This window comes from Trichomycterus rosablanca, chromosome 1 (genome assembly GCF_030014385.1).
Source record: "Trichomycterus rosablanca isolate fTriRos1 chromosome 1, fTriRos1.hap1, whole genome shotgun sequence".
NCBI classification, from domain to species: Eukaryota; Metazoa; Chordata; class Actinopteri; order Siluriformes; family Trichomycteridae; genus Trichomycterus; species Trichomycterus rosablanca.
The window spans coordinates 67,909,092-67,935,911 of NC_085988.1; the positions used below are offsets into that span (position 1 = coordinate 67,909,092).

General features: G+C 38.9%; 1 protein-coding gene across 1 annotated transcript; it reads right to left on the bottom strand.

Annotated features, from left to right (window-relative positions):
* nup37 (nucleoporin 37) lies at positions 1-25,986 on the bottom strand. The gene is made up of 10 exons (XM_063005629.1): positions 25,829-25,986; positions 24,128-24,302; positions 22,151-22,275; positions 19,002-19,074; positions 17,325-17,419; positions 2,648-2,738; positions 2,254-2,435; positions 1,737-1,787; positions 1,550-1,643; positions 1-177 (listed from the first exon to the last, which is right to left on the bottom strand). The coding sequence occupies exons 2-10, from the start codon at positions 24,281-24,283 to the stop codon at positions 64-66; spliced, it is 981 nt and encodes a 326-aa protein (XP_062861699.1). The 5' UTR covers positions 24,284-24,302; positions 25,829-25,986; the 3' UTR covers positions 1-63.
* Between the last annotated feature and the right edge of the window lie 834 nt (positions 25,987-26,820).

The window sequence follows — 26,820 nt, forward strand, 5'->3', positions numbered from 1 at the left end:
TGAGTTACAAAAATTGTTTATTAAGATGGTTGAGGAAAAAGACCTAAGATACAGGAAGCTAGCTCACATCTCCGTCATCCAGAAAGAGAGCTTTCGGTCTCCACCAATCACACACAAGGGGAGGGTCCTGTGCCAGCTTAGACTTGATCCAACAGAAGTTGAGCCAATCATCACTGGCTGTAATAATATATTTAGAGTCATTAGCTTTGAGGTAGAATATACTTTATAAAAACAAATAGCATATGTAAACACAGAATGGGCTTGTTGCCAAATATTAGGCAATTTTGTCTGTTACAAATGTTCTTTTTACAAAAAGTTTACATGAACATTTTCGGCATTTAGCAGCCGCTTTTATCCAGAGCAACTTACAAAAGTGCTTCCATAGTGAACATACTCTTGCTTAAGTAGACAACAGTCAAAGAATACAAATCTGCTGAAAACCCTGTTAGAACCAAAGGTGTTTTTAGAGCATTAGTAAGTACATGTCAGCTTAAGTGCTTAGTAAAGAGGTTGGTTTTTAATCGCATTTTAAAGACAGCGAGAGACTCAGATGTTCGGAGAGAATAAGTTTGTTTCACCACTTGGGTGTAAGTACAGAGAAGAGCCTTGATGCTTGTCTTCCTCGAGTTCTGGGTGGAGGATCAAGTCGAGCGAGACTAGTGGCTCGAAGGCTGCATGATACAGACCTCAAAGGTAGCTTGGGGCTGGTCTATTTTTGGCTTTTAGGCGAGCATCATTGTTTTAAACTGAATCAAACTGTGTGCATTAACAGGAAGCCAGTAAAGAGAACGTGGCAGTGGGGTGATGTGGTAGTGTTTAGAATCAAAAAAGAAAAAAATATGGGGCATCTTCAGTTTAAGGTTGTGCAAACCAAATGTGAAAGCACATGTCATATCTATTTACATCACAATTTTGTTCTAATATTTTGCATTTAAAATTTATATAATCTAAAATGTGATCTCTTAATATGCATTATCCTATAACAAAGCAGGTTGCTCCCTGCCACTGAGGCAGCTGGGTGTAGCCCTGTACCTGTGAGAACAGGGAGGATAAGATGCTTAACTAAGGGAGAACAATACTGTGGCTACATGGCTACAAACAAAAATAAAACTAGAAAAAAGGTGGCCAAAACATGAATGAATAAATTAAACATAAATTAAAGGAAAAAAACAAAAACAAAAGGACCAAATAAAATCTGCAGCCCAAAGCACAGAAGTGATGGAACAGATAAACTGGGCATTAGTGAAGTAGGGAAGTCACATTAAACCTTACAGTTTCACTGAAATGCTGGTGCTATGCTGTATGGTTTACACCTGTATAAAGATACTGTTTTTCTAACAGCATTTCAAACACTTCACTTCTCGCTCTAGGATACTCTCTAACACACAGAATTCAGATATGCCAGTGTCATTTTCTATTTTATTTGTGCGTGTTATTTTCTTTACTTTTCTTGCTATCGCTTCAATTTGTGTTTTAAATGGTTGCTTTAGCCGGTAAAACTATACAACCACAATATCTTCTGACCATATTGTTATATACTTTCACCTACCTGAGGATGACTGAGGTGATGCACCAGTAACTGGCTATTTATCTTCCCAGGGCAGCCAGTGGTGGCAAAAATATTTTCATTAGCTCTTGACCACCTAAGGAAAATAATTATACATTTATAATTATGATTATTGTCATGGCCATAATGTGTAAAACCTGGCCAAATTTAATAAAATGTTCATGTTTACCTGAAGTGTCGTGCCTTGTCCAAATGGACTGGCCTTTTCTCCTGAGGGTAACTAGTTTAAAAAAAAAAAAAAAAAAAAAAACACATTTACTGCAATATCCATTATTCACTCACATCAGATTTTTTCCCCAATATGTTCATTAATATATTACACAGTAGTGTAATCATTTCTATTGACTTTAGATAGAACAATAACAAAAAGGAAAACAGTCATGTAAGGCTTTTTTAAATCTAATCTAAAACAACGCCTGTGAAAACTAGACCAATGATTTTAATGGATATCATGCAAGGAAAAAATTTAACTCCCAAGACGTAATGTGATGGCACAAACTTGAAGGTACAATATTACCAGTAAAAAAATCGCAGTCTAAGAGATATAGTTGTGTTTGTTATTAAAAATGATTTTGTTGATACAGATTTAAAGAGGATTATCAGATTGGTACAGATTTATAAATCATTAAATATTTGCATTTAGGCAATTATGTAATTATTGTGACAGGATCAAACCTCGTCCTCACCTAGAGCGAGTAATGTCCCAGATCACCCAGTCACTGCCAACCACAGCACCCACCTTTATGGTGTTGGTGAGGCACCAATCTGCAGACATTAATGGCGTTTGCCCGCTGTCAAGAGACAGAATGGCCTGCTGGGTGACGAGGTCATAAAAGCGTATTGTGCCCTTTTTCTCAGCCACCATCAGCTGGAGGAAATCAAGAATGAGTGTTAGGTTTGTAACATGATGTTATACTAGGTTAAACCCTTTTAATAAAACTTATGTTTATATTTAAGAGCAACTTTTACACAAATGTGGGGCTAATTTTTGCTTGCACTTTTTGTGCACCCAGATAAGATGTCCCAGGCACACCTGTTCAAAACCCAAGTCAAAAATTAAGCAACTATGTCATAGCATACCTTAAAAACCTCCTCAGGGTGCCAGCACACGCTCACACCTGGAGACCACAGTCGAAACAACATCGTTTCATTGCCGTCCAGGTCCCAAACTCTGCAAAAAAGCAATTGACAGCCCAGACCATTTTAATTTGGTTTGAGTTTTCAGTTTAAGAAAATATCCTGTGTGTCCTGGCATTGTTATTTTTTCTGTCATTTCAATTATCTTGGAAAAACATTTGCAGTGGCAGACGAGAATAGGATAAATGTAAGAAACCTCTGATTATTTCTGGATAGAGTTGTAATAATAACAAAACTTCGGTAGTCAATGCCAGTAAAATAAGATAATTCTCTGTACCATTTCAAAACCACAGCAGAAGCAGAAATTCCATTCAGCAAAATCCTTAATTTACATAATGTACATTACATAAACTGTGAATATTATGAAATAAAACAAAGATCAGCATTAATCTAAAAGCTTTACTTTAAGTAGCTAACAAGTTTCAGCGTATTTTCAAATATGGTTTGTAATCACTGTTTACTTGCATTATAAGCTACTCCTGTCACTAAGTGGTTATGGGCTACTGGAAGGAGTAAAACGATAATTTTTGGTGCACCACCGGACCCATGCTACCAATTAGGTGCGCAGCTGTGTGCCCGGTTTTCTACCCAAATCGTTCTATATTACACCACTGCTGCACTACCTATTAGGCTTCCTGTAAAATAAGGAGGCTTAAAATGGGCATGAAACAACTTAGTTTTGACAAGTACAAAAGATTTATGGTTCATACTAAATTAAGCTTTTACTCTTTTACTATGTTGATGCAGTCAGTGACAACATCATGAGGTTTTGACCCAGGGAGACAGCAGTTGCAGTAAGTGCGTGGAATATTAAGTGAAAAGTGCTTGCTGCTATAGTTACAATATGGCAGATGACGAAACCGAACTGTGTTTTGAGGGTTTTAAAGAAACTCGATGGCTTACGAATTTGAGCCAGTGAGGAGAAGATTAACTGTACAAACTCAAGATTGTGCAGAAGAGCAACTATCAGTTCCCCGATGTGTGGAGATGGTGGGCAACACCTGCTGGTGGAAGTGTGGTAACTGCCCTGAATTGCCGACCACAAGCGAGTCGATCAGACGTAGGTATTTTATTACTACATGCTCTGCTGTGACAGGGACGTCTTAGAAGTGTCCATGCTCTCTGAAGTTATTGTCAGTTAATACGTTTATTTTTATTTTATTTTTATTTTTTATTTGCACGTATGAACACAAAAGGAGAGGAAACATAATGATAATGGGCTTATATAAACAAACTTTCCCTCAAGAAAAAAATAAATAAAAAAAGAAACAAATACATATATACACATACATACATGTATATAAAACATACCAATCAAAGATCAAAAGAGAGTGCTTAAATTACATAAGAACGATACATACAAACAAACAACAAAATAAAAAATAAAATAACTTATATATAATATTCATGTCACACTTAAGAATGTGATAAGAAATGAGGTTTGAGCTGTTTTTTTTAGGTTACTGATATTATTACATTCCTTTAGATGAGGTGGTAGGTTGTTCCAAATTATAGGTCCTCGGTAAGAGATGGCAAACTGACCTAGTGAAGTCCTAAAGTATGCTGTATGGAGGTTATTAGATGACCTTGTGGAGTAATGGTGAACTTGAGAATTGTAATGGAAGCTATTTTCAAAGCAATCGGGCAGAAGGTCATGTAGATAGGAGTAGATAAACATGCATATCTGAATTTGGTTGATTTCATAAACATTCAATATTTGAAGATTCTGAAAAAGAGGTCAAGAGCTTGAAAGATAATTTGATGTAGAGTTCATCCTAACAAAACGTTTCTGAAGTACATGTAAACAGGTAATATTACTTTTGAATGTACTGGCCCAGATAATATTGCAGTAGGAAAGATATGGATAGATCATTGTATAATACCGATTAATGAGTATTTTTTTGGATAGGAGAAATTAGATTTTTCTGATGACACTAATGTTTTTTTGCTATTTTGTTGGCAATTAGAGAAATGTGCTCTTTCCAGCACAGTTTGTCATCTATAATAATTCCAAGAAATTTGGTATAATGGACCTGTGTTATGTTATGACTTGCCATATGCACTGCTGGAAGTGTATCTATGCCCTTTTTATTTTTGGGACTAAATAGCATGTATGATTTTGTATTAAGTGATAATTTATTAGCTTTGAACCAATGCTCAATTTTAGATCATTCAGAATTGATGGATGATATTAATTTATGACCGTCTTTATCAGAGAGAAAAATACTAGTAAAAATATTCTTAGATGCCAGATAAAGATCATTTACATATATTAAGAGCAATAGTGGTCCAAGTATGTTTGAACCACACATCTTTGCAGTATGAAACTGATAAACTTTAGTTTACATACTTAGCTTTACAAAAATAGATGCAAATGAAGTACCTTGTTTACAATGTCTACTTTTATGTTACATGATAATAAAAAATATTTCTGCATAAATGTTTAGTTTGGCTTTTCTTTTTTTCTACTGAGTTAGCTCATAAATTCTAATAGTTAAAGTAAGCTAAACAACCAACCTCATGTTGTCACATGCTACACTAGTACAACATTGGTGCTACACCAGTCTGGAAAATGTCATTTAAATAGATTATTACTTTTAATCTAGTTTCACTGACAGTTAAAACTGTAAGGAATTTAAAGTGTGGATCAAAATGTTGTATTTTTTATGCCTTTCAATTTTTTGGAGTGTGTTGCAGATGTCAAATTTTGAATGTGTTCATATTTACAAAAATCACGTTGATCAGTGAAAACAACGGAAATCAAATGTATGGTACCATTAGGTTTTAACAGTTGCTTTTTTGCATGGGCTAACTCACATATGGAACTTAAACGTGAAAGCAAAGCTAAAAGGCAAAAAACAGCTGCTATGTAAAGGCAGACTGCAGTTGCAGAAAAATAAAGCAGTTGTTTTAATTTATAAACCCAAGACTTGTTTCAAACAGCTAACACAAATAAAAAAAAAACATACAATAGAAGAAGCCTGTGTGCCCTGTTTCCCCCTTTTGTCTCCTACAGACACACTGACACACAGACAGGAAATGTAAAAGCCACAAATGAGCAAGGAAGAAGCTGAAAAATTAACTACGCTGTCAAACACTGTTAAATCAGGCAAAATGCTTCAAGCAAGCACCAATTAAAATCTGAAAAAATAACTAGCTGAGGTTTGCAACATAAAACTAGCCTTTGAAAGCCCTTACACCCACTGTGCATGGATATGAAGTTTAAAGGTCCTTCAAGTGCCCTCCTGCAATAAAGCGCTAAAAATATTAAGTGGACCAAGCAGTTATTACAGTACAGAGAAATGTAATACATCTGGACTGGCAAAAAAATCTAGGTTTCATGGACTTGAGTTATTTTTATATGGACTGTAAAGACTACTTTCTAAAATAATATGGTGGTTGCATTGCCAATTTTTTTTTTTTTTTTTTTAATCAAGTAACTTATACATTTATTTATTTATAAATTTGTTATGTTCAGGGTCATGGTGGGTCTGGTTTCCCCTGAATCACTGTACACAATGCAGTAACACATCTGGATAGAATGCCAATCCATCGGCATGACTTGGCCATCCCCCCAGGCTTTTATGTCAATGCTCGACCGGCCGACAGCACTGAAGATTCGAACTCTGGATCCCAGCGCAAGTGGGCTGGTGTAATTTACCTCTGCGCCACCTGAGCCCCTCAAGCAGCTCATAATTAGTTTAATATTTTTAAATGCTATTTATCTATGATTGTATAGATCTATGATTTTATCAAAAGTGGGGTGGGGAACTTCAACAGCTCAGGTGTAGTTGTCTAGCCCTACTAGCCAGGAAGAAAACATTTATTTATTTCTTAATTAGGATTTTATTGTCCTGTTTTACACACTTTGGTTACATTCATGACAGGACAGGTAATTACTGGTTAAACAAAATTCATCAGTTTGTTAAACACAGTTATGGACAATTTTGTATCTTCAATTCACCTCACTTGCACATCTTTGGGCTGTGGGAGGAAATCCACACAGACATGGGGAGAACATGCAAACTCCACACAGAAGGGACCCGGACCGCTCCACTGGACCAAGCCACTCTTTTCCACTTGTCATTTGTTTATAGAGAAGAAGCATAAAGGAACAAAAGTGTCTATTTTGTTGCTTATGTCTACCATCAGCCAGCTAGTGCTTCTAGTATCACATTACATTTGTGATGTGACCTAAGTGGCTCAAATCTATTTGACCAAAGATGGCAGACTGCATTAACCACATAAAGTCTTATGCTACACCACTAAGCAAGCACTACTGACTAATCAATTAATTAATTTATACATTTTATCCATCGTAGCTTTATTAAAACACTAGAAGTTACTGAATAGGGTTGCACAGTAATATTAGAATCATATCAGTACAGGCAGATATTTACAAAATCATAAGCTTGTTGAAGCTCCTATTCCCAAAGCTTTGGTTGCACTAAACTCCTCAAATTGTGTTTTTCAGACCTCGTGTTATGCTGGAAAGCAAGAAGGTTCCTTCTGCTAACTTTTGCCACAAAGCATAAAACATTTTATATAACTGATTATGAAACCATGTTAGCTATAAAGGATGCAGCTATAAACTGAATAAATAGGGTTGTCATCTCACTTTCGGCCATATAAAGTATGCACACATTGGACAAATTTAAACAGATATCTGATCACGTATAAAGTATAAAAATGATGGATGGAGTGTAGTCAAGAAAAAGAGGCAGTGTATGTTTCATCTGGTTTTTTTATGATTCATTTTAAATGAGTTAACCTTAAAATGTCTGCCCTTATTATAGGTCATTTTTACACTGTGTTGTGTTTTGTATTTTACATCGGGTGGAATAGAGTTGTAAACAGAGCTCATGCTGCTTTTATTTACCATCACTCCATTACAGATGTGTGACCAGTGGAAAAAAAGAACACTGTGCTTACTGTAACAATCAGGTTCATCAGTCACAAACTCCTCCAACTGATTCAAAATACAGATGCCTATCTGGTTTTCAACCAACCCAAACAGTGCCACATTACCCTACTGCTGCATTATTCATTGGCTTTCTGTAGCTGCCTGCATTCTGTTTAAAATGCTTGCCTACAAAGCCAAAAATGGACAAGCCACAACCAAGAGAACCTATCAAAAACCCTTTCTGTACCACACACCCTTCATGCCACATGTTTAGCTCATCTTCATCCACCAATCAGAACTTGAGGTAGACAGGCATTTTCTCTGTAATAGCAAGTGGTGGAATGAACTTCCCCTGGCTCTCACTGTCTTCAAAAGACAATTGAACATAAACCACTTTACTAAGTGCTTAAACTAAAACTAACCTGCACTTACTAAACTTTTTCTTTGAAAAGACCTCTGCTGGCTGATTGATGGCACCTGCACAGAGATTAGAGATAATGCGTTGATCAGGGTGTGGCTCTTCGTACACAAAGCTAATCCGCATATGAACTCGCCTTGTGCAGGTGAAAAGATGCAGTCGGCTACTGCACACGTGTCGGAGGGGGTGTGTGTCAGTCTCGGCTCTCCTCAACCAGGGTAAAGATCAACATCAGTAGAGAGAACGCTTAATGCAATCTTGGTAATTGGATACGACTAAATTGACAAAAACTGTTTTACCTATACTTTTGTCCTAACAGGGTTTTCTGTCCATATATTGTTGTCTGTTTGTATTAGAGCTGTAAATGTATAGAGAAATCCTTGACTCTGTGGCATACTTCTCATGATTTCTTCTTTTTACCTCTTCTAAATAAATACATCAGTAAACCAGCATGTGCAGGTCAGGATCTAGAAAAAAAAAATCTATTCTATGGCTGTGTGGGTAAGGACTGGAACCAAGAAGGAGCATCAACCTAGTCTGTGGCTGTCAGCATGCTGTGCTTAGGGGAACAGTCACCCTTCAAAAGTCAGGCTCAGTCCTCCATGTTCCAGACAGTGTACAGTTTTGGACACTAGCCTTTTACTGACCTCCCCACTGGGTATACTGTGCCGTGTAGCCAGGCTCTACATCCAGATGTAAATACACATTATTAGTGAAAATTAAGCGCCGTAGAAAACTAAGCAATCCCCAATTTATTACTGGCTAGGGACCGTAATAGCGTCCAATTTATTTGAGGTAACCTGCAAAAAAACTGATAATGGTCAGTTTATAAATATGCATGTAAAGCACTCTATGTGGGGTATAAGTGCTGAAATGGGGGGGAAGGGGGCTGCTCAGTTTTGGCTACTGATCCACTGAGGACTCAGTGACGAACAAGCAGTAAAAAGACGATTAGCAGGGGTATGATAAAGATGCCTGTTCTCCAACAAGAGCATACACTTCTCACAAGTCATAAATCCCTTACTTTTGTAGGTTGAGCCATGTCCAAGGGATGGTTTGGACTGCCAGTGCGTTCCTTCCCAAGAAAACAGGCTTTCTTGCTCTTTAATTTGGCCTCTCACAAAGCCTGGCCACAGTCTGGCCACAGTGAGTGCAGATACAGCGAGAGGCCTTGTGTGCGGATGTAATAAATCACTTGGATGGAGAAAACGATTGCTTCTGAATGCAGGAACCACGTTTGCCACATCAGAGTGGACCGACTGAACAAAGCCACAAGTTCCCTGACTGGGATGAGGCTGTTGTAGGGGTTTCTGGGAATGCAAAAAAGCAGAATGGACAGAAGGGAAAAGACATTATTGGGACCATTGATCTGGTCATTATATCTTCTTCCAATTGAGCCTTTTTTGAAGTTCCCTGAAGTGTTTTCTGGTCGATTCACATCTGAATCTGCATGGTGCCTGAGGCCCTGAGGCCCTACAGCACCAGTTGTGTGGTCCTTTGTAATATTTTTGATAACTTTTCATCCTTACAAATAGAAATGTAAACTCCAAAGTGTTGAGAAGGGAAAAGAAAATACCCTGTAGTCCAAACCTCACAAGTTTGAGTACCCTGGGTACTCACTGGGCATGCCGCAAGATGTTTCTGGCTGTAAGAAGGGAGCTAATCGGCTAAGGAGGTGGAAGAGCATTCCTGACCTTTTTATTGGTCACATGACAGCCAATCCCTGAGGGTTAAATATTCATATACACCAATCAGCCATAACATTAAAACCACCACCTTGTTTCTACACTGTCAATTTTATCAGCTCTACTTACCATATAGAAGCACTTTGTAGTTCTACAATTACTGACTGTAGTCCATCTGTTTCTCTGCATGCTTTTGTTAGCCCCCTTTCATGCTGTTCTTCAATGGTCAGGACCCCCACAGGACCACCACAGAGCAAGTATTGTTTGGGTGGTGGATCATTCTCAGCACTGCAGTGATACTGACATGGTGGTGGTGTGTTAGTGTGTGTTGTGCTGGTATGAGTGGATAAGACACTGCAGCACTGATGGAGTTTTTAAACACCTTACTGTCACTGCTGGACTGAGAATAGTCCACCAACCAAAAATATATCCCGCCAACAGCGCCCTGTGACCACTGATGAAGGTCTAGAAGATGACCGACTCAAACAGCAGCAATAGATGTGCGATACTCTCTGACTTTACATCTACAAGGTGGACCAACCAGGTAGGAGTGTCTAATAGAGTGGACAGTGAGTGGACATGGTATTTAAAAACTCCAGCAGTGCTGCTGTGTCTGATCCACTCATACCAGCACAACACACACTAACACACCACCACCATGTCATTGTCACTGCAGTGCTGAGAATCATCCACCACCTAAATAATACCTGCTCTGTGGTGGCTGACCATTAAAGAACAGGGTGAAAGCAGGCTAAAAAGGTTGAAGCTTGAATACATTTATTATAAAAGCCAGTGTTTATTAATTCACATTTAAGCCATCAAATTAAATCTCTTAAGCATGGATAAAACAACACTACCTTGAGTCAGCATAGTTTTGTTTCTAAACAATTGCTTTTCCATTTATTCAAGATTTTTATAAAAAAAAAAAACATTTTCACCCCACCCAGCATGAACAGTGCAGCTTGCCTCACCCAAGTAGCTGGAACTGAAGCTTTTGTTATTGAACCGGTGGCACAGTGTCCAGGAACTAAAGGTTCACATTAAATTTTTCCTGGGTAAAAAGGATCAAAAAAGGGTCTTAAGGTAATACAGAGGTGAGGAAATAAAGCTACACAGATCAGATATCTAGTGTACACAATCTTTTCCCAATCGTGGGGTTTTCCTGTCTGGAATAAACCCTCTACTCCATCAAACATGAGTGTGATTTAAACCGTGACACACAAACATTGGCTGCAACCCTTCCATTCAACGCTCTTGCCAAGCAAGATAGATCATTTGCACGCAACACCGGCCATGAGCACTTATGAACCTGCAGTGAACTCCAAACGGTGGGAATTAAAAAAAGAAAAACACTGACCCAATTCTATCAAACTTCAGCAGATAACATTTGAGTCAAGGCATACAAACAAGATTTGTACAAGCACCAAAGAAGCAACACAGCTTTACATAAAGCATTCAGAATAATGCAGTGTGTGTGTGTCACAACAAGAGTTAGGTGAAAAGCGATTAATGTTGCAGCAGGTCTGGGATGAGAAAATTGTTTTAGCCATGTTTCATAAACTCAGAGATATGATTTATTAGCAGATGAAAGATTTAACACAAGAGGATAAAAATTTGCCCAAGCTACACGATTATGTTCTGACCATAAGCGTTTTAAAAACTGAAAACTGATCCCACCCAGTGCTATGACTTATGTAGAAAAATCTTTTGCATATTTATGTAAATGTCAAAGCAAAAATACATTTATTTTGAATAAGCCTCTGTTTCTTTAACACAAATAGAACAGTACTGGCTGCATTTATTTATATCAAATCATTGCTATTACCTAAATGACAATGTCTAATTAGTACTAAACAACATCTTTTGCTTTAAATGTGATATTTACTTGCCACTTATAACCATCAGATTATTTAGAGTTGGGAAGGATAGTGAAGCACAACTGAAAATGGAAGAAACTTTAACCTTAAACCTTTCTAGAGTTGGCCGCCAAGCCAAATTGGTTATCTAGGCAAAAAGGGTCTTGGTCAGGACGGTAAGAAAGAAGCCAATGGTCACTCTAAAAGGCTACAAAAGTCATGTACTGACATGGGAGAAGCTGTTGGACAGACAACTATCTCTAGATTTGATGCAGCCTACATACAGTCATACACAGTTTAATCAGATATCCTTTATTTGTCGTATATACATATACAGATGTACAGTACAATGAAATTCTTTCTTCGCATATCCCATCTTGTTTTGGAAGCTGGGGACAGAGCGCAGGGTCAGCCATCGTACAGCGCACCCGGAACAGACAGGGTTAAGGGCCTTGCTCAAGGACCCAACGGTGGCTGCATAGCAGAGCCTAGATTTGAACCGCCAATCTTCCTGTTAATAGCCCAAAGCTCCACCCACTAGGCTACCAACTGTCCCTGTACCTGTCAGGACTTACTCGTGTGTTCACTATCTTTAATAATGAACTCTGTAAACTCTGTGTCCCCTGAGTGATCTGCGATTCCATTTTGGTCACTCTAAAAGGCTACATAAGTCATGTACTGACATGGGAGAAGCTGTTGGACAGACGACCATCTCTGCTGCACTCCATATCTCCTCTGGTCTGATAAGAAAAAATGTAACTCTTTGCTAAAAATTGGGGGAGGATTAAATGCAGCCAAATACAGGAACAAGAAAATGCTCGCAAACTCAGGCAACAGCTCACCTTTCAACAAAATAATGATCGAAGAAACAGCTCTAAGGCAAGTGTTTAAATGACCTTTAATGACCAAACCAATAGCCCAGACTTAAACCTGAATAAACATCTGTGGAAAGACCTGAACATGGCAGTTCACATAAGCTTGCCATTTAATGAGATGGATCTTGAGAGGATCCATCATAAAAAGTGGGATATACAAAATCTTGACAAACTGCTGCCAAAATTCTGCTGAAATTGTGGCCAAATGGGTTTCTACAAAGTATTGAATATAGAGTCTGAATCTTTTTGTGAACAAAAAATTCCAGTTTTTGTATTTTGAATAAATTTGCATTGTGGGTCATTGAGTGTACATTGATAGGGAAAATAGCAGCTATAGCCATGCATGCATGCATGCAAACACACACACACACTATGTTCTATGAATAAAAGGCTTTGATTTACTATTATACAGGGATGTCCAAATTCCAATTTTAATCAGATGCTGATATAAACCAATACAGACCCCAATATCTGAGCTAACCTGCTGCAAGAAGCTGTGTAAATGTCAGCGGTGTAGTAATAAACTTAGTAGACTTTGCAATCATTTTAGTCATTTACAAAATTATTTGGGTTTTTAGACCTCTTTGGACTAATTAACTACTTAAAAATAATAATAAATAAATAGTGTAGCACCTCTAAAAAATTCAAATGAAACACAATTTAAACCTTCCTTATTCTAAACAGAACAGAATAGAATATTCTAAAATGTATTATTTATTTAGATTTTAATGCCATGTTTAACACGTATGTGTCATTTTATGGCAAGTTAGGTATTATGTTTCTGTCTGATTATTTTATCTTGTATTTATAATTTGGGGCACCTTATATTATAAATACAAGATAAAATTTTCATTTTATTTTTATGGCTGCAAGGCAGGTTAAAACTGTTCTTGTGTTGTCTTGTGTAAGAATATTCCAAAACAGAAATATTTAATAGTTGCAGCTCTAGATTTAATGCAGCTTACGTACAGTCAAACAGTTTAATTAGGCTGTACTCGCGTGTTCATTCTCTTTAATAATGAACTCTGTAAACTCTGTCCCCTGAGTGATCTGTGATTCCAGTTTCCATCTCTATGTGGCTTTGATAAATAATCATGGACTGATTTTCAAGCTTTTTGTAACACCAGTCAACCACAAAAAGTACTTCAACACCACCCTCAGAAACAGTATTAAACGGAAACTAAAAGTACCAGTGAAAGATTAAATAAAACAGACTCTGCTGAACCAAAGGTTATAAAGTACTGTGGCTACGAGCGCAGCCAGAAGCACAGTTCCGACCACAAAGGTACCAACCACAATACCTTCATGTGTACTGAGGCTCCACAAGACCGAGGTCAGATCAGCTGAGACCAACCACTCCCAGTGAATCAAAGTGCAGGTTGTGTGGGCTAAATTAAAAGCCATGACTTTCTCACACGCTTCCTCCTGTGTTCTATGTTTTCTTGATGTGACAGAATCGAAATTTTTTGCAGATGGAGCAGTCCACTGTTTTCTCTGGCCTGACAAGGGAGGAAGGTGGAGAGGCTCGTACGGATGTTTCCTCTTGCAGGCCTCCTCCGGCCTCCTGACTTTCACACACACTCACATATCAGTTCAGGTTTGTGTGGCTTAAAAACGGCAGGGCTTTCCAATACCCTTCAAGAGTTACGAAAACTGCTGACGCATCACAGCAGTCAGCACTAATTGCTGTGTGCCCTTGATCAGACAGTGGATATGCTATCAAAATGTGCATTTTTTAACCACTCAGAGAGTTAGGGAGCTTCAAACTGAGCTCATCCAGAAGATTAAAGAATTTTCAGCATCCAGCTTTTATCTGGGACGAAAGTGATCTTAAGCATATTAATTCCTAACTACTCAGTGTAGAACTGAAATCCCAGAGTGTAATAAAGACCAGTGTTTCTCTCTTTTGAACCATCACCAACATCAACAGGCCGGCCGCAGGAGGAGCGCGGCTCTCCAAGAACCGAGGGTGACGAGTGCAACAAAACATTAGCATAGTGCTATGGCGCTGCTTGAACAGTGCAAAGGCAGAGCGTCTAGACCCATGCCGTGCAGCAATTAAAGTGGACATAAAATGAAGTAGACAGGCACCCGGACGAGCAGAAGAACAATAACTAGCGCAGGAATATACAACAGATTATTAAATAAATTATATACACACATCAATCAATGGTTAGACACAAACGACTATTATGGTAAGTATCACGTAGATCAGGGTTTTTCAAACTTTTTTTCAAGCGACCCATATTTTGTCCATGACTTTTTACACGACCCAGGCAACACAATGCATCTTACTCTCTCTATACAAGATGTAACATAAAGCCTCCACAAGGGGATGTCCATGTACAAGTTTATTTAATTATTATTATTTCTCTCTGCGACCCATTTATTCTGGCTTGCGACCCACCCAGGGTTTAAAGAACCCTGACATAGTGTACAGCAAGTAAAAAAAATGATAATTAATAGAAACGAAAAATCAGTTTATGTCTTTAAATGATTCAATAGTGACAACTCTCTAGTTACCCTATGTTCAAACCAGCAGCAATTTTTCACCTCTTAATGACCGAATCTCTGATCGCTCATTGCCTTGTGTTCACACTGAAGGCGTCATCATTGCCTGTGAACTTTTGGTTGCCATGGTTTAACTGACACCAAGCAAAAAATAATAAATCAAATTTAAAAAGCAAATGCGGTGACAGTGTTGCATACTTTACTGGATAGAAGCTACAGAGTATAAAGAAAAAATATTTTCACCACAAATCAGATTACTTCCCACCCACATTTTACCACAAATCAGTTATGTTCCTGCTAAAAACAAAAATCCTGGAGGGAAATTGCTTGTCTATAAATGTAATTCCTGTGTAGTGCACAGTCTGTGAAATCAACATCACAAGAAAACTGTGTTTGTACTTTGCTGCTGTCTATTTGCTGAAGTTTGACACAGCAACAGCGAGTTTCTGCTCTCTCTCTAGTAGGAATAACCTAGGAATTGAAAATGGAGTGTAACATTTCAGTGGTACAGCTCTTGTACAGCTCTGATAAATTCTTATTAGTAATCGTCACATTGCTTCATTTGCAAAAATGTCATAATAATCCACTAGCACACCAGCACTGGGATTCTAAACTCACAAGTTCGAACCTCAGCTCTGCTGCCGCCTGGCTGGGCGCCCTCTAGCGGGCATACTTGGCAGTGCCTGTAGCAGACAAAATTGACAATTATAGTCTGGTGGGTGGGAAAAAGACTGAAAGAACTGAAACGTGAGTGGGGTCTTCAACGCTGTGCAAGGACTCTGCTTTGTAGCCCAAGGTGCCTGTGCAGAATGAGGAGGAGCACAGAGATCACGCACGAATTCACCAAATGTGTGGCCGAATAAGAAGTGGTCGGTGGACTGCACACGCCTCCGAAGAAGCATGAAGCAGGCAAAAATACCCGCCTCGGACACAACTGGAGCCTCCAGCAGCGGAAGACGAATTGACTACTGTAAACTGGGGGAAAGGGGGAAAAATTCATAAACAAAATAGCAAAAAAAACAAAAGAAAGAAAGAAAATGAATGACAGCTGGTTGCTTTGTCACATCATATTGTTGCCGGTCTGAATGTAAGGTAACAGTTTTTATAGGAGCACACATACCAGGCTGCACCAAAACTCGCCCTTCCCATCAGTAAATGTGGGCATGGCCATGCAGTCGCTATGGGATGGTATATTAAAGGTCCTGGAATTTTGTGAAAGAAAAAATCTGAACACTTGTCTTCCCAAGTCTTCCTCTAAAAGTAAAGTGCTTTAGATTCACACCAAAAAAAACAAAATACTACATAGGGATACAGCACATTGCATAAATAATGGCACATCAACATGCTGTCCTGTATCTTATCAATAACTGAGTGGTAGGTAAAAGCACTACCTGTCATCTGACTGCCTTATAAGTCACTCCAAAAAATTACTTTTACTGTATTTTAATAAGATCTGAGCTTAGTAAGGCAAACAAACCACCTGATTAACACTAGCTTACCATTTACAAATTCCAGTTTTCATAAGCTAATCAAATCTTAATGGACAAAGTCAAAGCCCTGCCTTTCATTACTCTCACCCAATGATGTTTTACTGTGCCGTGCTGTGAAAAAAAACATGCATTCAGATTTTAATTCAACATGCTCTTAGGGGTCTTTTAATCTGCAACTTCTTAGTCTTTACAGATTTGATTCAGATAAAAGAAAAGAACAATTAGTTAGCTCAAATTAATAATGTAATCACCTGACCACTAATTCACCATTTAAATTAACCATATGGAAGAAAAGCTAAAAGCAGATCTGATCTAGGATTCACTTAATAACCTGGATCGCTCTAGTTATGGCTCAACAATTCACACACCAGGCTGTTCTGAGAATAGCAGCTGTGAACAACTTTCTGTATAAGAAATCTTTCTTTCTTTTTTTTAGTCCCCCTCAACCTCAAAGCTATTAGGACTTCTCGATTTCCTGGACTGTGGCTTGGGAAAGGGGGTGGAAAAGTGCGCTGCAGTGTCCAGGTGTGTCAGTTACCCGTCTATGACGTAAAAGGGAAGCCCTGAGCCTCCAGGAAAGGTCGCTTAAGTTACCTCAGCTTGGCTTGAAACCACACAGTACCTCAGGGGTACGATTGATTTGAGGCGCTTGTTAACCATCATCGAGGAAAAGAAAAAAGGAAAAAAAAAACTCAGCTTGCTGATTAGATTTCCACCTTTAACCAATTACTAAAGGAAACAGGGGTTCACACTAACACAGACCTGCCGTGTTGTGTTTAGGGTCGGGTTTCGTGCTGGAAAACGTAGTCAGAACTTTCTGAACCATTAACAGAGAACAGAACACAATAGGGCATACACATTCAAGCTTAAAATCCAACTGACCTGCAGGTGTGATCATCACTGACCGATGCTATTTGCTTTCCTTCTGTGGGCTCAAATACTACATGATTGATGTAGCTGTTGTGTCCCTCCATCACCTAAGCAACATAGGAAACATGAAAATCACAGACATATAGATAATTGCAATACAGACAGGAAATAGCCCTTTCCGTCCAATCCCTAGTGAACTAAGAAATAGAAAAACCATCATTAGCAGAGGAACATTTATGTATGCTGCGTTTAAAGTGGATCCTCTTTTCCGGCAGGGTAATTCACAAAAAGCACCCAGCATGTAAACCTACAACATTCAGCAATGGTGCGAGGCTCCGTCTCAAAGACGAAAATTCTCATCCATGTTTTGACACACCCCCTCTGTGTCTCAGAACTGGTTAGGAGTTTTACTCGAGTTCAGTTACCTGAGTCATGTTTTTAGCTGCTTTACACTTCGACTTTGGACATTTGATTGCTAACTTAATTGCTGTAGGATTGCTAGGGCTGCCTAATAGTGCAAATTACCTAGTAAACGTCAGGCACGTGAATGCTACATTAATGAAAAATGTTAAATCATTAAACACAAACCTTTTTGAATTTTACAGCAAATTGCATATTATAAAGGAAAAGGCTCGTTTCATGGTTCATGACATGATTTTGTTTGTTTGTTTATTAGGATTTCAACCTCATGTTTTACACTTTGGTTACATTCATGACAGAAATGGTAGTTACTCATTACCCAAGGTTCATCAGTTCACACAAGGTTATATCGAACGCAGTCATGGACAATTTAGTATCTCCAATTCACCTCACTTGCATGTCTTTGGACTGTGGGAGGGAACTAGAAAACCCAGAGGAAACCCACACAGACATGAGGAGAACATGCAAACTCCACACAGAAAGCCTCGGACCGCCCCACCTGGGGATTGAACCCAGGACCTTCTTGCTGTGAGGCGACAGGGCTACCCACTTAGCCACCGTGCCGCCCTGATGTGATTTTCACGGCAGTGAATTAGGTAGGGTCTTACTTACAACATACTTATTCTGCCTGATGTGAGACTATTTGTTGGAGTGCAGATGTCAATATCAGATCAGTATGCTTCCTGTGGACAGCTACCCATAAGTATGTTGAACAGCCAATTCAAAAATCAAAGGCATTCACATGGAATCAGTATGTTCAACTGTGGCACCCTGGGTAAGTCTTCTATGGCCTGTGAAATATATTTTGGGGGAGCTGTCACTTATGGAAAGATTTACTACCGTTACAAGTTTTCTCTATTAATATTGGCTCTCACTGTTGTTCACTAGAGTACAACACTGTGACATATAATGGCCTTTTCAAGACTTACAGAATTATAACTTCCTTTCTCTTTGGAATTTAATCGGATCTTTTTGACCACTTTATAGTTTGATAATGGCTGACCTTTTACGCTATTTCACAATGCTAAATAAGGCTGCATTTAAGTAATATTCAGTGTATATTGGATTGATTAAGCAGGGGCTAATACTTCACATGGCTAGTTGGCAATAAGTAAAATGATTAATAATATGTTCACTCAGACTCTTTTGTCATTATTATATCTTGTTTGACAATCAGAAAAAAATCAGGACACTGAAATGTGTTTGTAAAAACTACACATTTATTAGATTTCATACAATGCACTGCTACTGAACAATAGAAGCTGTTACCTTTACTTCATCTCTGTTCTGAAGATCTGAAGTCAAGAGCCTTAGCTTTCTGTCAGGTGCTGCAGTGCAAAACCTGCAGCAAAAATGCACGTTAAAATTCATAGGTCTAATAAATAACTACACACACACAGTTAGTAGGGGTGGGTTTATAAAATCGATTTTTCGATTCGAATCGATCTTTATTTGAACGATCCGATATCGATTCATATAAACGCGAGATCGATCTTTTAAATACGCCCCTTTTTACGGTGCACACGGAAATCTATTACTATGGTTACCCCCTTTAATTTCGTGTGACCAGCCAGTGTTTTTTCACGCAACGAGATCTGACCTGCACATCAGTTTAGCATGGCAGAAGCTCAAGTTATGATCACTACACAACTTTTTGCACTGATTTTCGCTCGGCGACGGGTCAGTGCTGGATTCAGGAGGAACTCGGTGTTCGCTCTGCGATCAAAACTCGGCTCTCAATCAATGTGAGAAACAGCGAGGGGAAACACAGGGGGGAGGTTGGAAACAGGTGGTGGAGCGCAATATAGTTTCTATCAGAATACATCAGCACCATGGCTGGATTACTGACCGGGCCAGTGGGGCCAGCGCCCAGGGGCCCTTGAGGTCAGGGGGCCCCGGGAGGGCCCTGCCCAAAACATTTTGCGATGCCTATCAACATTTATGATACAACATATTTTTATTTCCGAGGGCCCTCCATTTTAAGGATCCTCTGACTATTAGGGACTTTGACCCCAGGGCCTCTTGGGGGCCCTAGCCATGCTTTTGGGGCCCCTAGCCATGCTTTTGGGGGCCCTAGCCATGCTTATGAAAATGGATGAGGCGTTGTGGCACTGCTCTGACTTCGACTTCTGGCTATTAGGGGTCCTAGGAAAGAGGGGGGCATATTTTTAGAGGGCCCTGGTTATGAGAGCCCCTACCAGGGAGCCCTAGAGAAGAGCAGGGCATACCATTAGAGGGCCCTTAATCACAAAAAAATTATTATGTTCAATTTCTCTTAAGCGCAGAGACACAAATTAATTTAGCAATTTTGCAATTATTTAAATTTAAGACAAGCTATTTCAAGCAGTTTGAATGCATACACACACTTAACTGAGCTATTTGATGTTCTTTTCATGCCTGACAATATGTCCAACAGTGAGCTCACTTTAAAGGCTAACTCACTCGCTGCAGCATATCCTTCAGATCTGAACATGAGCCTGGCAGATGAATTGATACAATACAAATCATTCATAACAGAAAAAGAAAAATGTCCTAGTAAAATGCTCAAAACCATGATAAATTTGAATTTACAGTCAACCTTTCCAAATGTCTACATAGCACTCAGACTTTTTTTGACTGTGCCTATCACAAATTGTGAAGGGGAGCGTTCATTCTCCAAACTGGCTCGTATTAAGAATGAACTCAGGATTAGGATGCGCCAAAACCGCCTGAACTCACTGTCACTTCTGGCCATCGAATCAGATTTGGTCAGACAGCTTAATTTTGATGAATTAGTGGATGACTTTGCAAGAAAGAAGAGTAGAAAGAAACTTATATAAAACAGATTCTTGTGTTAGGGGTAGTTATTGACAGGTTGTTTAATGTATTAATTTATTTATGTTTTTGGAGGGGGGGGGGGGGGCGCGGGCGCGGCGTGGGGGGGGGGGGGGGGGGGGGGGGTTGTTTTCCTGGACAACTCTTTGCCCAGGGGCCCAGACTATCCTTAATCCGTCCTTGATCAGCACACGCGAGTTTTACAGTATTTCTGACCTGATCGTTCTATACAAAACAAAATATTTATTAACCTCCAACTCACTGCCATGCTGCTCGTGTTGCCAAATCCACTCAGATTCATTTATTTCATCAGTGCACAAACTTTGATCTCTCGCTACTTGTTGATGTGCATGTTTGGACGTGGTATCATTAAACCTTTCATCACTTCTCACGTGTGTTTTCGTGACAAAACGTAGTTTTGGAGACCAGAGAAGCTCGCCTGTGATTCCCCCTGGTGATAGATGGTGTAGTGTAAAACCCCCCATCGCCGATCAGTTGTGTAGTGTGAACATTACAGCGACCAGGTGTTAATCAGAGCGTCGTGTAGTGTAAACTTGGCATAAGCTGTTCAACAGCCAGGTGTATGTTTACATTACATTTACAATGTTGTAGCGTGTCAGACATAAAAAATAATAATAAAAAATGAATGTTACTGTTTTCTGTTTTGGAATAATTATTTATGTAAACAAAATACACAAATATTTTTAATAATGAGTGTTCTTTGTACAATTATCACATTCGTTCTCTGAACATCTGTACATATTTAAACAAAACCTGTTAATGTAACTCAAATATGCCTAACTGTGTTAAATCGAATTTGAATCGAAAATCGAATCGAAAATCGAAGATCGAATCGAATCGGGACCTTGTGAATCGGAATCGAATCGATCCAGGAAATTAGTGGCCATACCCAGCCCTAACAGTTAGTATCACTACATGTATGGCAGCCATGTTATTCCAGAGTCTATCTAATTCAAGATGGTTCAAAATTTTAGCAGTGCAAAGCCAAGATATTCAAAGTTACTGTAGGTTTGTAAGAGAGAGCAATATTTATTTTTATTTATATATTTAGGGCTGCTTTGCTCTCTGTAAGTAGCAGTTAAGTTGAACTAGGCACTGGTCAAAACACAAGTAAATCACAAAGAGACAGCAGTATTATGTAGGGGTTTAAATAATTGTGACATAGTGGTTTTAACAAAATATCGTGCTACAGTAAAATACAGTACAACATCATTAATTTTCTTTGTTCATTTGCTGCATTATTCAGCTGATAAAGACTGTATTTAAAGCAAAATCTAGCTCTGAAGAAACAAATTGTACCTTGTTTGGGGGGGGGGGGGGGGGTAGTATCTCATGACACAAATGTACAGGTTTCCCCATCATAGGATCAGTAATTGGATATCAGTAATTGGATCAGTAATAAAATTATTTCCCGCTGTAATCTGATATTTAATGTCCTACTGCAATTTCCTTCAGGATTAATAAAGTGTTATCTTATCTTAATCTTGTTTTAAATAACCTGCAAGCATTGCAGATTATTTTACAAAATAAATTAAAGTGAAAAACATTACAAAAAAGCCATACAATAACTACATCACATTTACCTGATAATCTGAGGTAGTTTGTCCAGCCTGGATTCTGGACTCCATGCTAGAGCATCAACACGAACTCCATGAGTAAAGACACGTAGGATGTTGAATTCTACTCCATCGATGTCCACGTCCTCCTCCTGCATTAACATTGAGATTTTAACTCATAAATAACTTACAAGAAAACATGCTGAAATCATCCACTGAACTGATAGAATACTGTCAGTTACTGAATTTATTCGTAAATTATGGTGGAAAATAAGTATTTGGTCAATAACAAACAAGCAAGATTTCTGGCTCTCACAGACCTGTAACTTCTTCTTTAAGAAGCTCTTCTGTCCTCCACTCGTTACCTGTATTAATGGCACCTGTTTGACCTTGTTATCTGTATAAAAGACACCTGTCCACAGCCTCAACAGTCAGACTCCAAACTCAACCATGGCCAAGAACGAAGAGCTGTCGAAGGACACCAGGAAGAAAATTGTAGACCTGCACCAGGCTGGGAAGAGTGAATCTACAGTAGGTAAGCAGGTTGGTGTGAATAAATCAACTGTGGGAACAATTGTAAGAAAATGGAAGACATACAAGACCATTGATAATCTCCCTTGGGGTCAAGATCTCATCGCGTGGGGTCAAAATGATCATGAGAACGGTGAGCAAAAATCCCAGAACTACACGGAGGGACCTGATGAATGACCTGCAGAGAGCTGGGACCAAAGTAACAAAGGCTACCATCAGTATACACACTACGCCGAGAGGGACTCAAATCCTGCAGTGCCAGGTGTGTCCCCCTGCTTAAGCCAGTACATGTCCAGGCCTGTCTGAAGTTTGCCAGAGAGCATATGGATGATCCAGAAGAGGATTGGGAGAATATCATGTGGTCAGATGAAACCAAAATGGAACTTTTTGGTAAAAACTCAACTCGTCGTATTTGGAGGAAGAAGAAAAACCCAAGAACACCATACCTACTGTGAAGCATGGGGGTGGAAACATCATGCTTTGGGGCTGTTTTTCTGCAAAGGGGACAGGACGACTGATCCGTGTTAAGGGAAGAATGAACGGGGTCATGTATCATGAGATTTTAAGCCAAAACCTCCTTCCATCAGTGAGAGCATTGAAGATGGAACGTGGCTGGGTCTTCCAGCATGACAATGATCCCAAACACACCGCTCGGGCAATGAAGGAGTGGCTCCGTAAAAAGCATTTCAAGGTCCTGGAGTGGCCTAGCCAGTCTCCAGACCTCAACCCCATAGAAAATTTGTGGAGTCCGTGTTGCCCAGCGACAGCCCCAAAACATCACTGCTCTAGAGGAGATCTGCATGGAGGAATGGGCCAAAATACCAGCTACAGTGTGTGCAAACCTGGTGAAGACTTACAGGAAACGTTTGACCTCTGTCATTGCCAACAAAGGTTATGTTACAAAGTATTGAGTTGAACTTTTGTTATTGACCAAATACTTATTTTCCACCATAATTTATAAATAAATTCTTTAAAAATCCTACAATGTGATTTCCTGGATTTTTTTTTTTCTCATTTTGTCTCTCATAGTTGAAGTGTACCTATGATGAAAATTACAGACCTCTCTCATCTTTCTAAGTAGGAGAACCTGCACAATCAGTGGCTGACTAAATACTTTTTGGCCCCACTGTATATGGCAGATATAGCATAAAATTCCCAATCAGCTCTTATAGTTATTATAGGAAAAAACAGGAAATCAATCAGCAGTCATTAATAAAGAGAAGCAGAACAAACTAATTGCAGCAGGAAGACCAGTTACACAGTGGACAACAGGCAATAAACTGCACCTGCATTCATGACAGGACAGGTAGTTATTCGTTACACAAGATTCATCAGTTTAAGTCTTTTTAATGTCAAACACAGTCACGGACTTGCTTGCCTTTGGACTGTGGAAGGAAACCAGAGCTCCGGGAGGAAGCCCACCCATAAGTAATATTAATTGTTTAAGTGCTGCTTAAAACCGTTAGAACTCACCTTAAATTGACACACGCCCACCACCACATGCTGGTTTCCTCCGTAGGCTAAAAGTGAGGAGGCTGAGCCACAGTCATATGGGCTAAACTCCACAACATAGATGCTGTCCTCACAAGGTACAGTGTATGTGGCTGTACGGCCTGCCTCTTCCTGCATGATGCTAAAACTTTTATGCCTAAATTAAAAAATAGGGAACACACAAACAACAAAAAATCTTTAATGCACATGACTCATTTCCATTAAATGGAGAAACACACAAGTTGTTTTTTGTTACTTTTTTCCATATTTCCAACAGTCTTTTTATAGATTTTTGTTTGAAAAACACCAAAGGACTGTTTAGCCAACCATGTCTGCTGCCGACTGTTAAATATGTACTGACATACAAAATGGCATGAGGAGACATTATATAGAAGTCAAGTGTGTATTTGTTGTCAGTCATGTTTTGTCCTGTGTAGACACACAATATAATCAAATAAACTAGATGTCATCCAAAAACCATGATTATGTAATAACATTAATATTTTTTTTTAAATGCACACAAAAAAAATCTTTTCCTTCCACTAAAAAACTGAATTTGAAAATTGTAGTGATTTTCACTTACACCCTTCAACAAAATCTTTATACTGCTATTTATTTCAAGTTGTTTCCTTTACAGTTAACCATTGACATTTATTTATATTATGTGAAAGTGGTTTAATTCTTCTAATCTTTTAATAATGTTATGGACTGTAGATGGTGAGCTTCTTTTCACTGTCATTGCAATTGTGCATTAAGAAATGCCCTTAAACTGATGTACTGTTGATGATCAAAGTTGTGCTAGTAATTATATTCCACATGCTGCCTATTTTCAAATAAACAATGAACCTCTTAGCTTAAGCCACGACTAATTGCTAAAGAAATGACTTCTTGGCCTGAAGCATCAGTGAAGCTCTTATCAAAGTTGTACAGTTTTGCTGAGGGCATTTTTGTAAAGTAACTATAGAACATCGTTAGTGGATGTTCTGTATGATCCTGGACATAGGTGGCCTGTCTGGGCGTGATGTCAGAATCCAAAGTCTTATACGCCTGAAGTGAAAAAGAAAGAAGTGTGGGTGCCGCACAGCTACGTGGCTCTTCAGGTTCTTGGTTCGATCATTTCCTCCTGTCACAGTCTGCGTTGGTTTTCTATAACTACTGTGCCCCCTCCCCTACATTTACATTTACATTTACATTTACATTTTCAGCATTTAGCAGACGGTTTTATCCAAAGCGACTTACACAATGAGCAATTGAGGGTTAAGGGCCTTGCTCAGGGACCCAACAGTGACAACTTGGTGATGGCGGGGCTTGAACTGGCAACCTTCTGTTTACTAGTCCAGTACCTTAACCACTGAGCTATCACTGGCCTCCCCTACATGCAAAAGGTGGATTGGCTACTTGCCTCTATGTGTGAGTGCCCTGTCGAGGGTGTATTCCTGATTTGTGCGAGTTTTATTTTCGAATGTAACCGGACCCACCGCGACTACAACCAAGACAAAGTCGGTTGTTGAAAATTGTGAACATAAAACTTTCTGACCCACTAAAGCCCAGCTTCCTAGGCGTCGATACATGGCGGTAGCATCATCATCATCATCACACAGGTTATTTAAATGTTTAGTTTTTGTGATAAAATGAATAATAAATAAATAAACTGATGTAGAGTTTAACGTAACACATGTTTACCTAATTAAGCTGAGCGCGGAGTTCTGAAATCCTCAGTGTGCTAACTCCATGCCTGTCCTCCAGAACCGCCTCTCAATCTGTTCAAACGCTTTCACTGTTTACATCCGGGTTAACAGCCAAAGCTGTGCACATATGCTGATATACAAATCATATCTCCCCTGAACAGCTTTGTATATGATTTTTAAGTCAGATATCCAACAATGTTTAATTAAATTTTCATAATAACGGCAATTACAGCCGCAATAAAATAAATAACACAATAACAACCAAATCATAAGTACATGTGCAACTGTGTGTAAGATTTTTTTATATCTCCACAAAGTTGAATCAGTTCATCTGGACACAAGTTTGTTGTAGAGATACGTTTCGTCACTCAATCCGAATGACTTCTTCAGTCTGAGCTGGTGTTGAATACCCCAACACATTTTTTTATATCGTTGACTGTTATGGAGAAAGGAGAAAGCCGGAACTAAAGCAATTTGATGGGCGTGGCTATAGTAGAACGCTTAAACATGATTGGTTCATTGAGATTTTCATGTGGATTTAAATTTTCAGACGGCGTTGGGTTTGAAACCGAACCACAGCTGTTATTTATATAGATCCTGCTCCTGCAACGTTATTCTAAATAAACTACATAATATTCTTGACAAAACCTGGTAAGTTTTTCCACATGCGAACTAAAGTGTATTGTAAGGTTTTTTGTATAGTGTTCTTTGGTTATTATGTCAATCGATAGAGAATGGGTTACTTAAGGTGAATATCTCTGCTTGTGATTTACACAAATCGCTGTTATTTCACAAATGCACTATATTAAATATAATGAAATAAAAAAAAGCTTATAACAATTTGTTACATTCAGTCTTCATTTTACGCTTTATAGCGGTCAAACGGTCAAATTTAAGTAAATGGTGTTTGCCTGCCTAGTTGTTGTAAAAAGTCCTTACATTTATTATTTAAAATGTTTATTTACTCGTTTCTCAGTTTCACCGCAG

Coding starts and splice junctions, on each gene's coding strand:
- nup37 (XM_063005629.1), bottom strand. CDS start 24,283: ATGCAGGAAGAGGCAGGCCGTACAGCCACATACACTGTACCTTGTGAG. Junction 2,739..17,324: donor AGTGATGATCACACCTGCAG/GTCAGTTGGATT, acceptor GCTTTTTTGCAG/AGTTTGGGACCTGGACGGCA. Junction 1,788..2,253: donor TGGGACATTACTCGCTCTAG/GTGAGGACGAGG, acceptor TTTTTAAACTAG/TTACCCTCAGGAGAAAAGGC.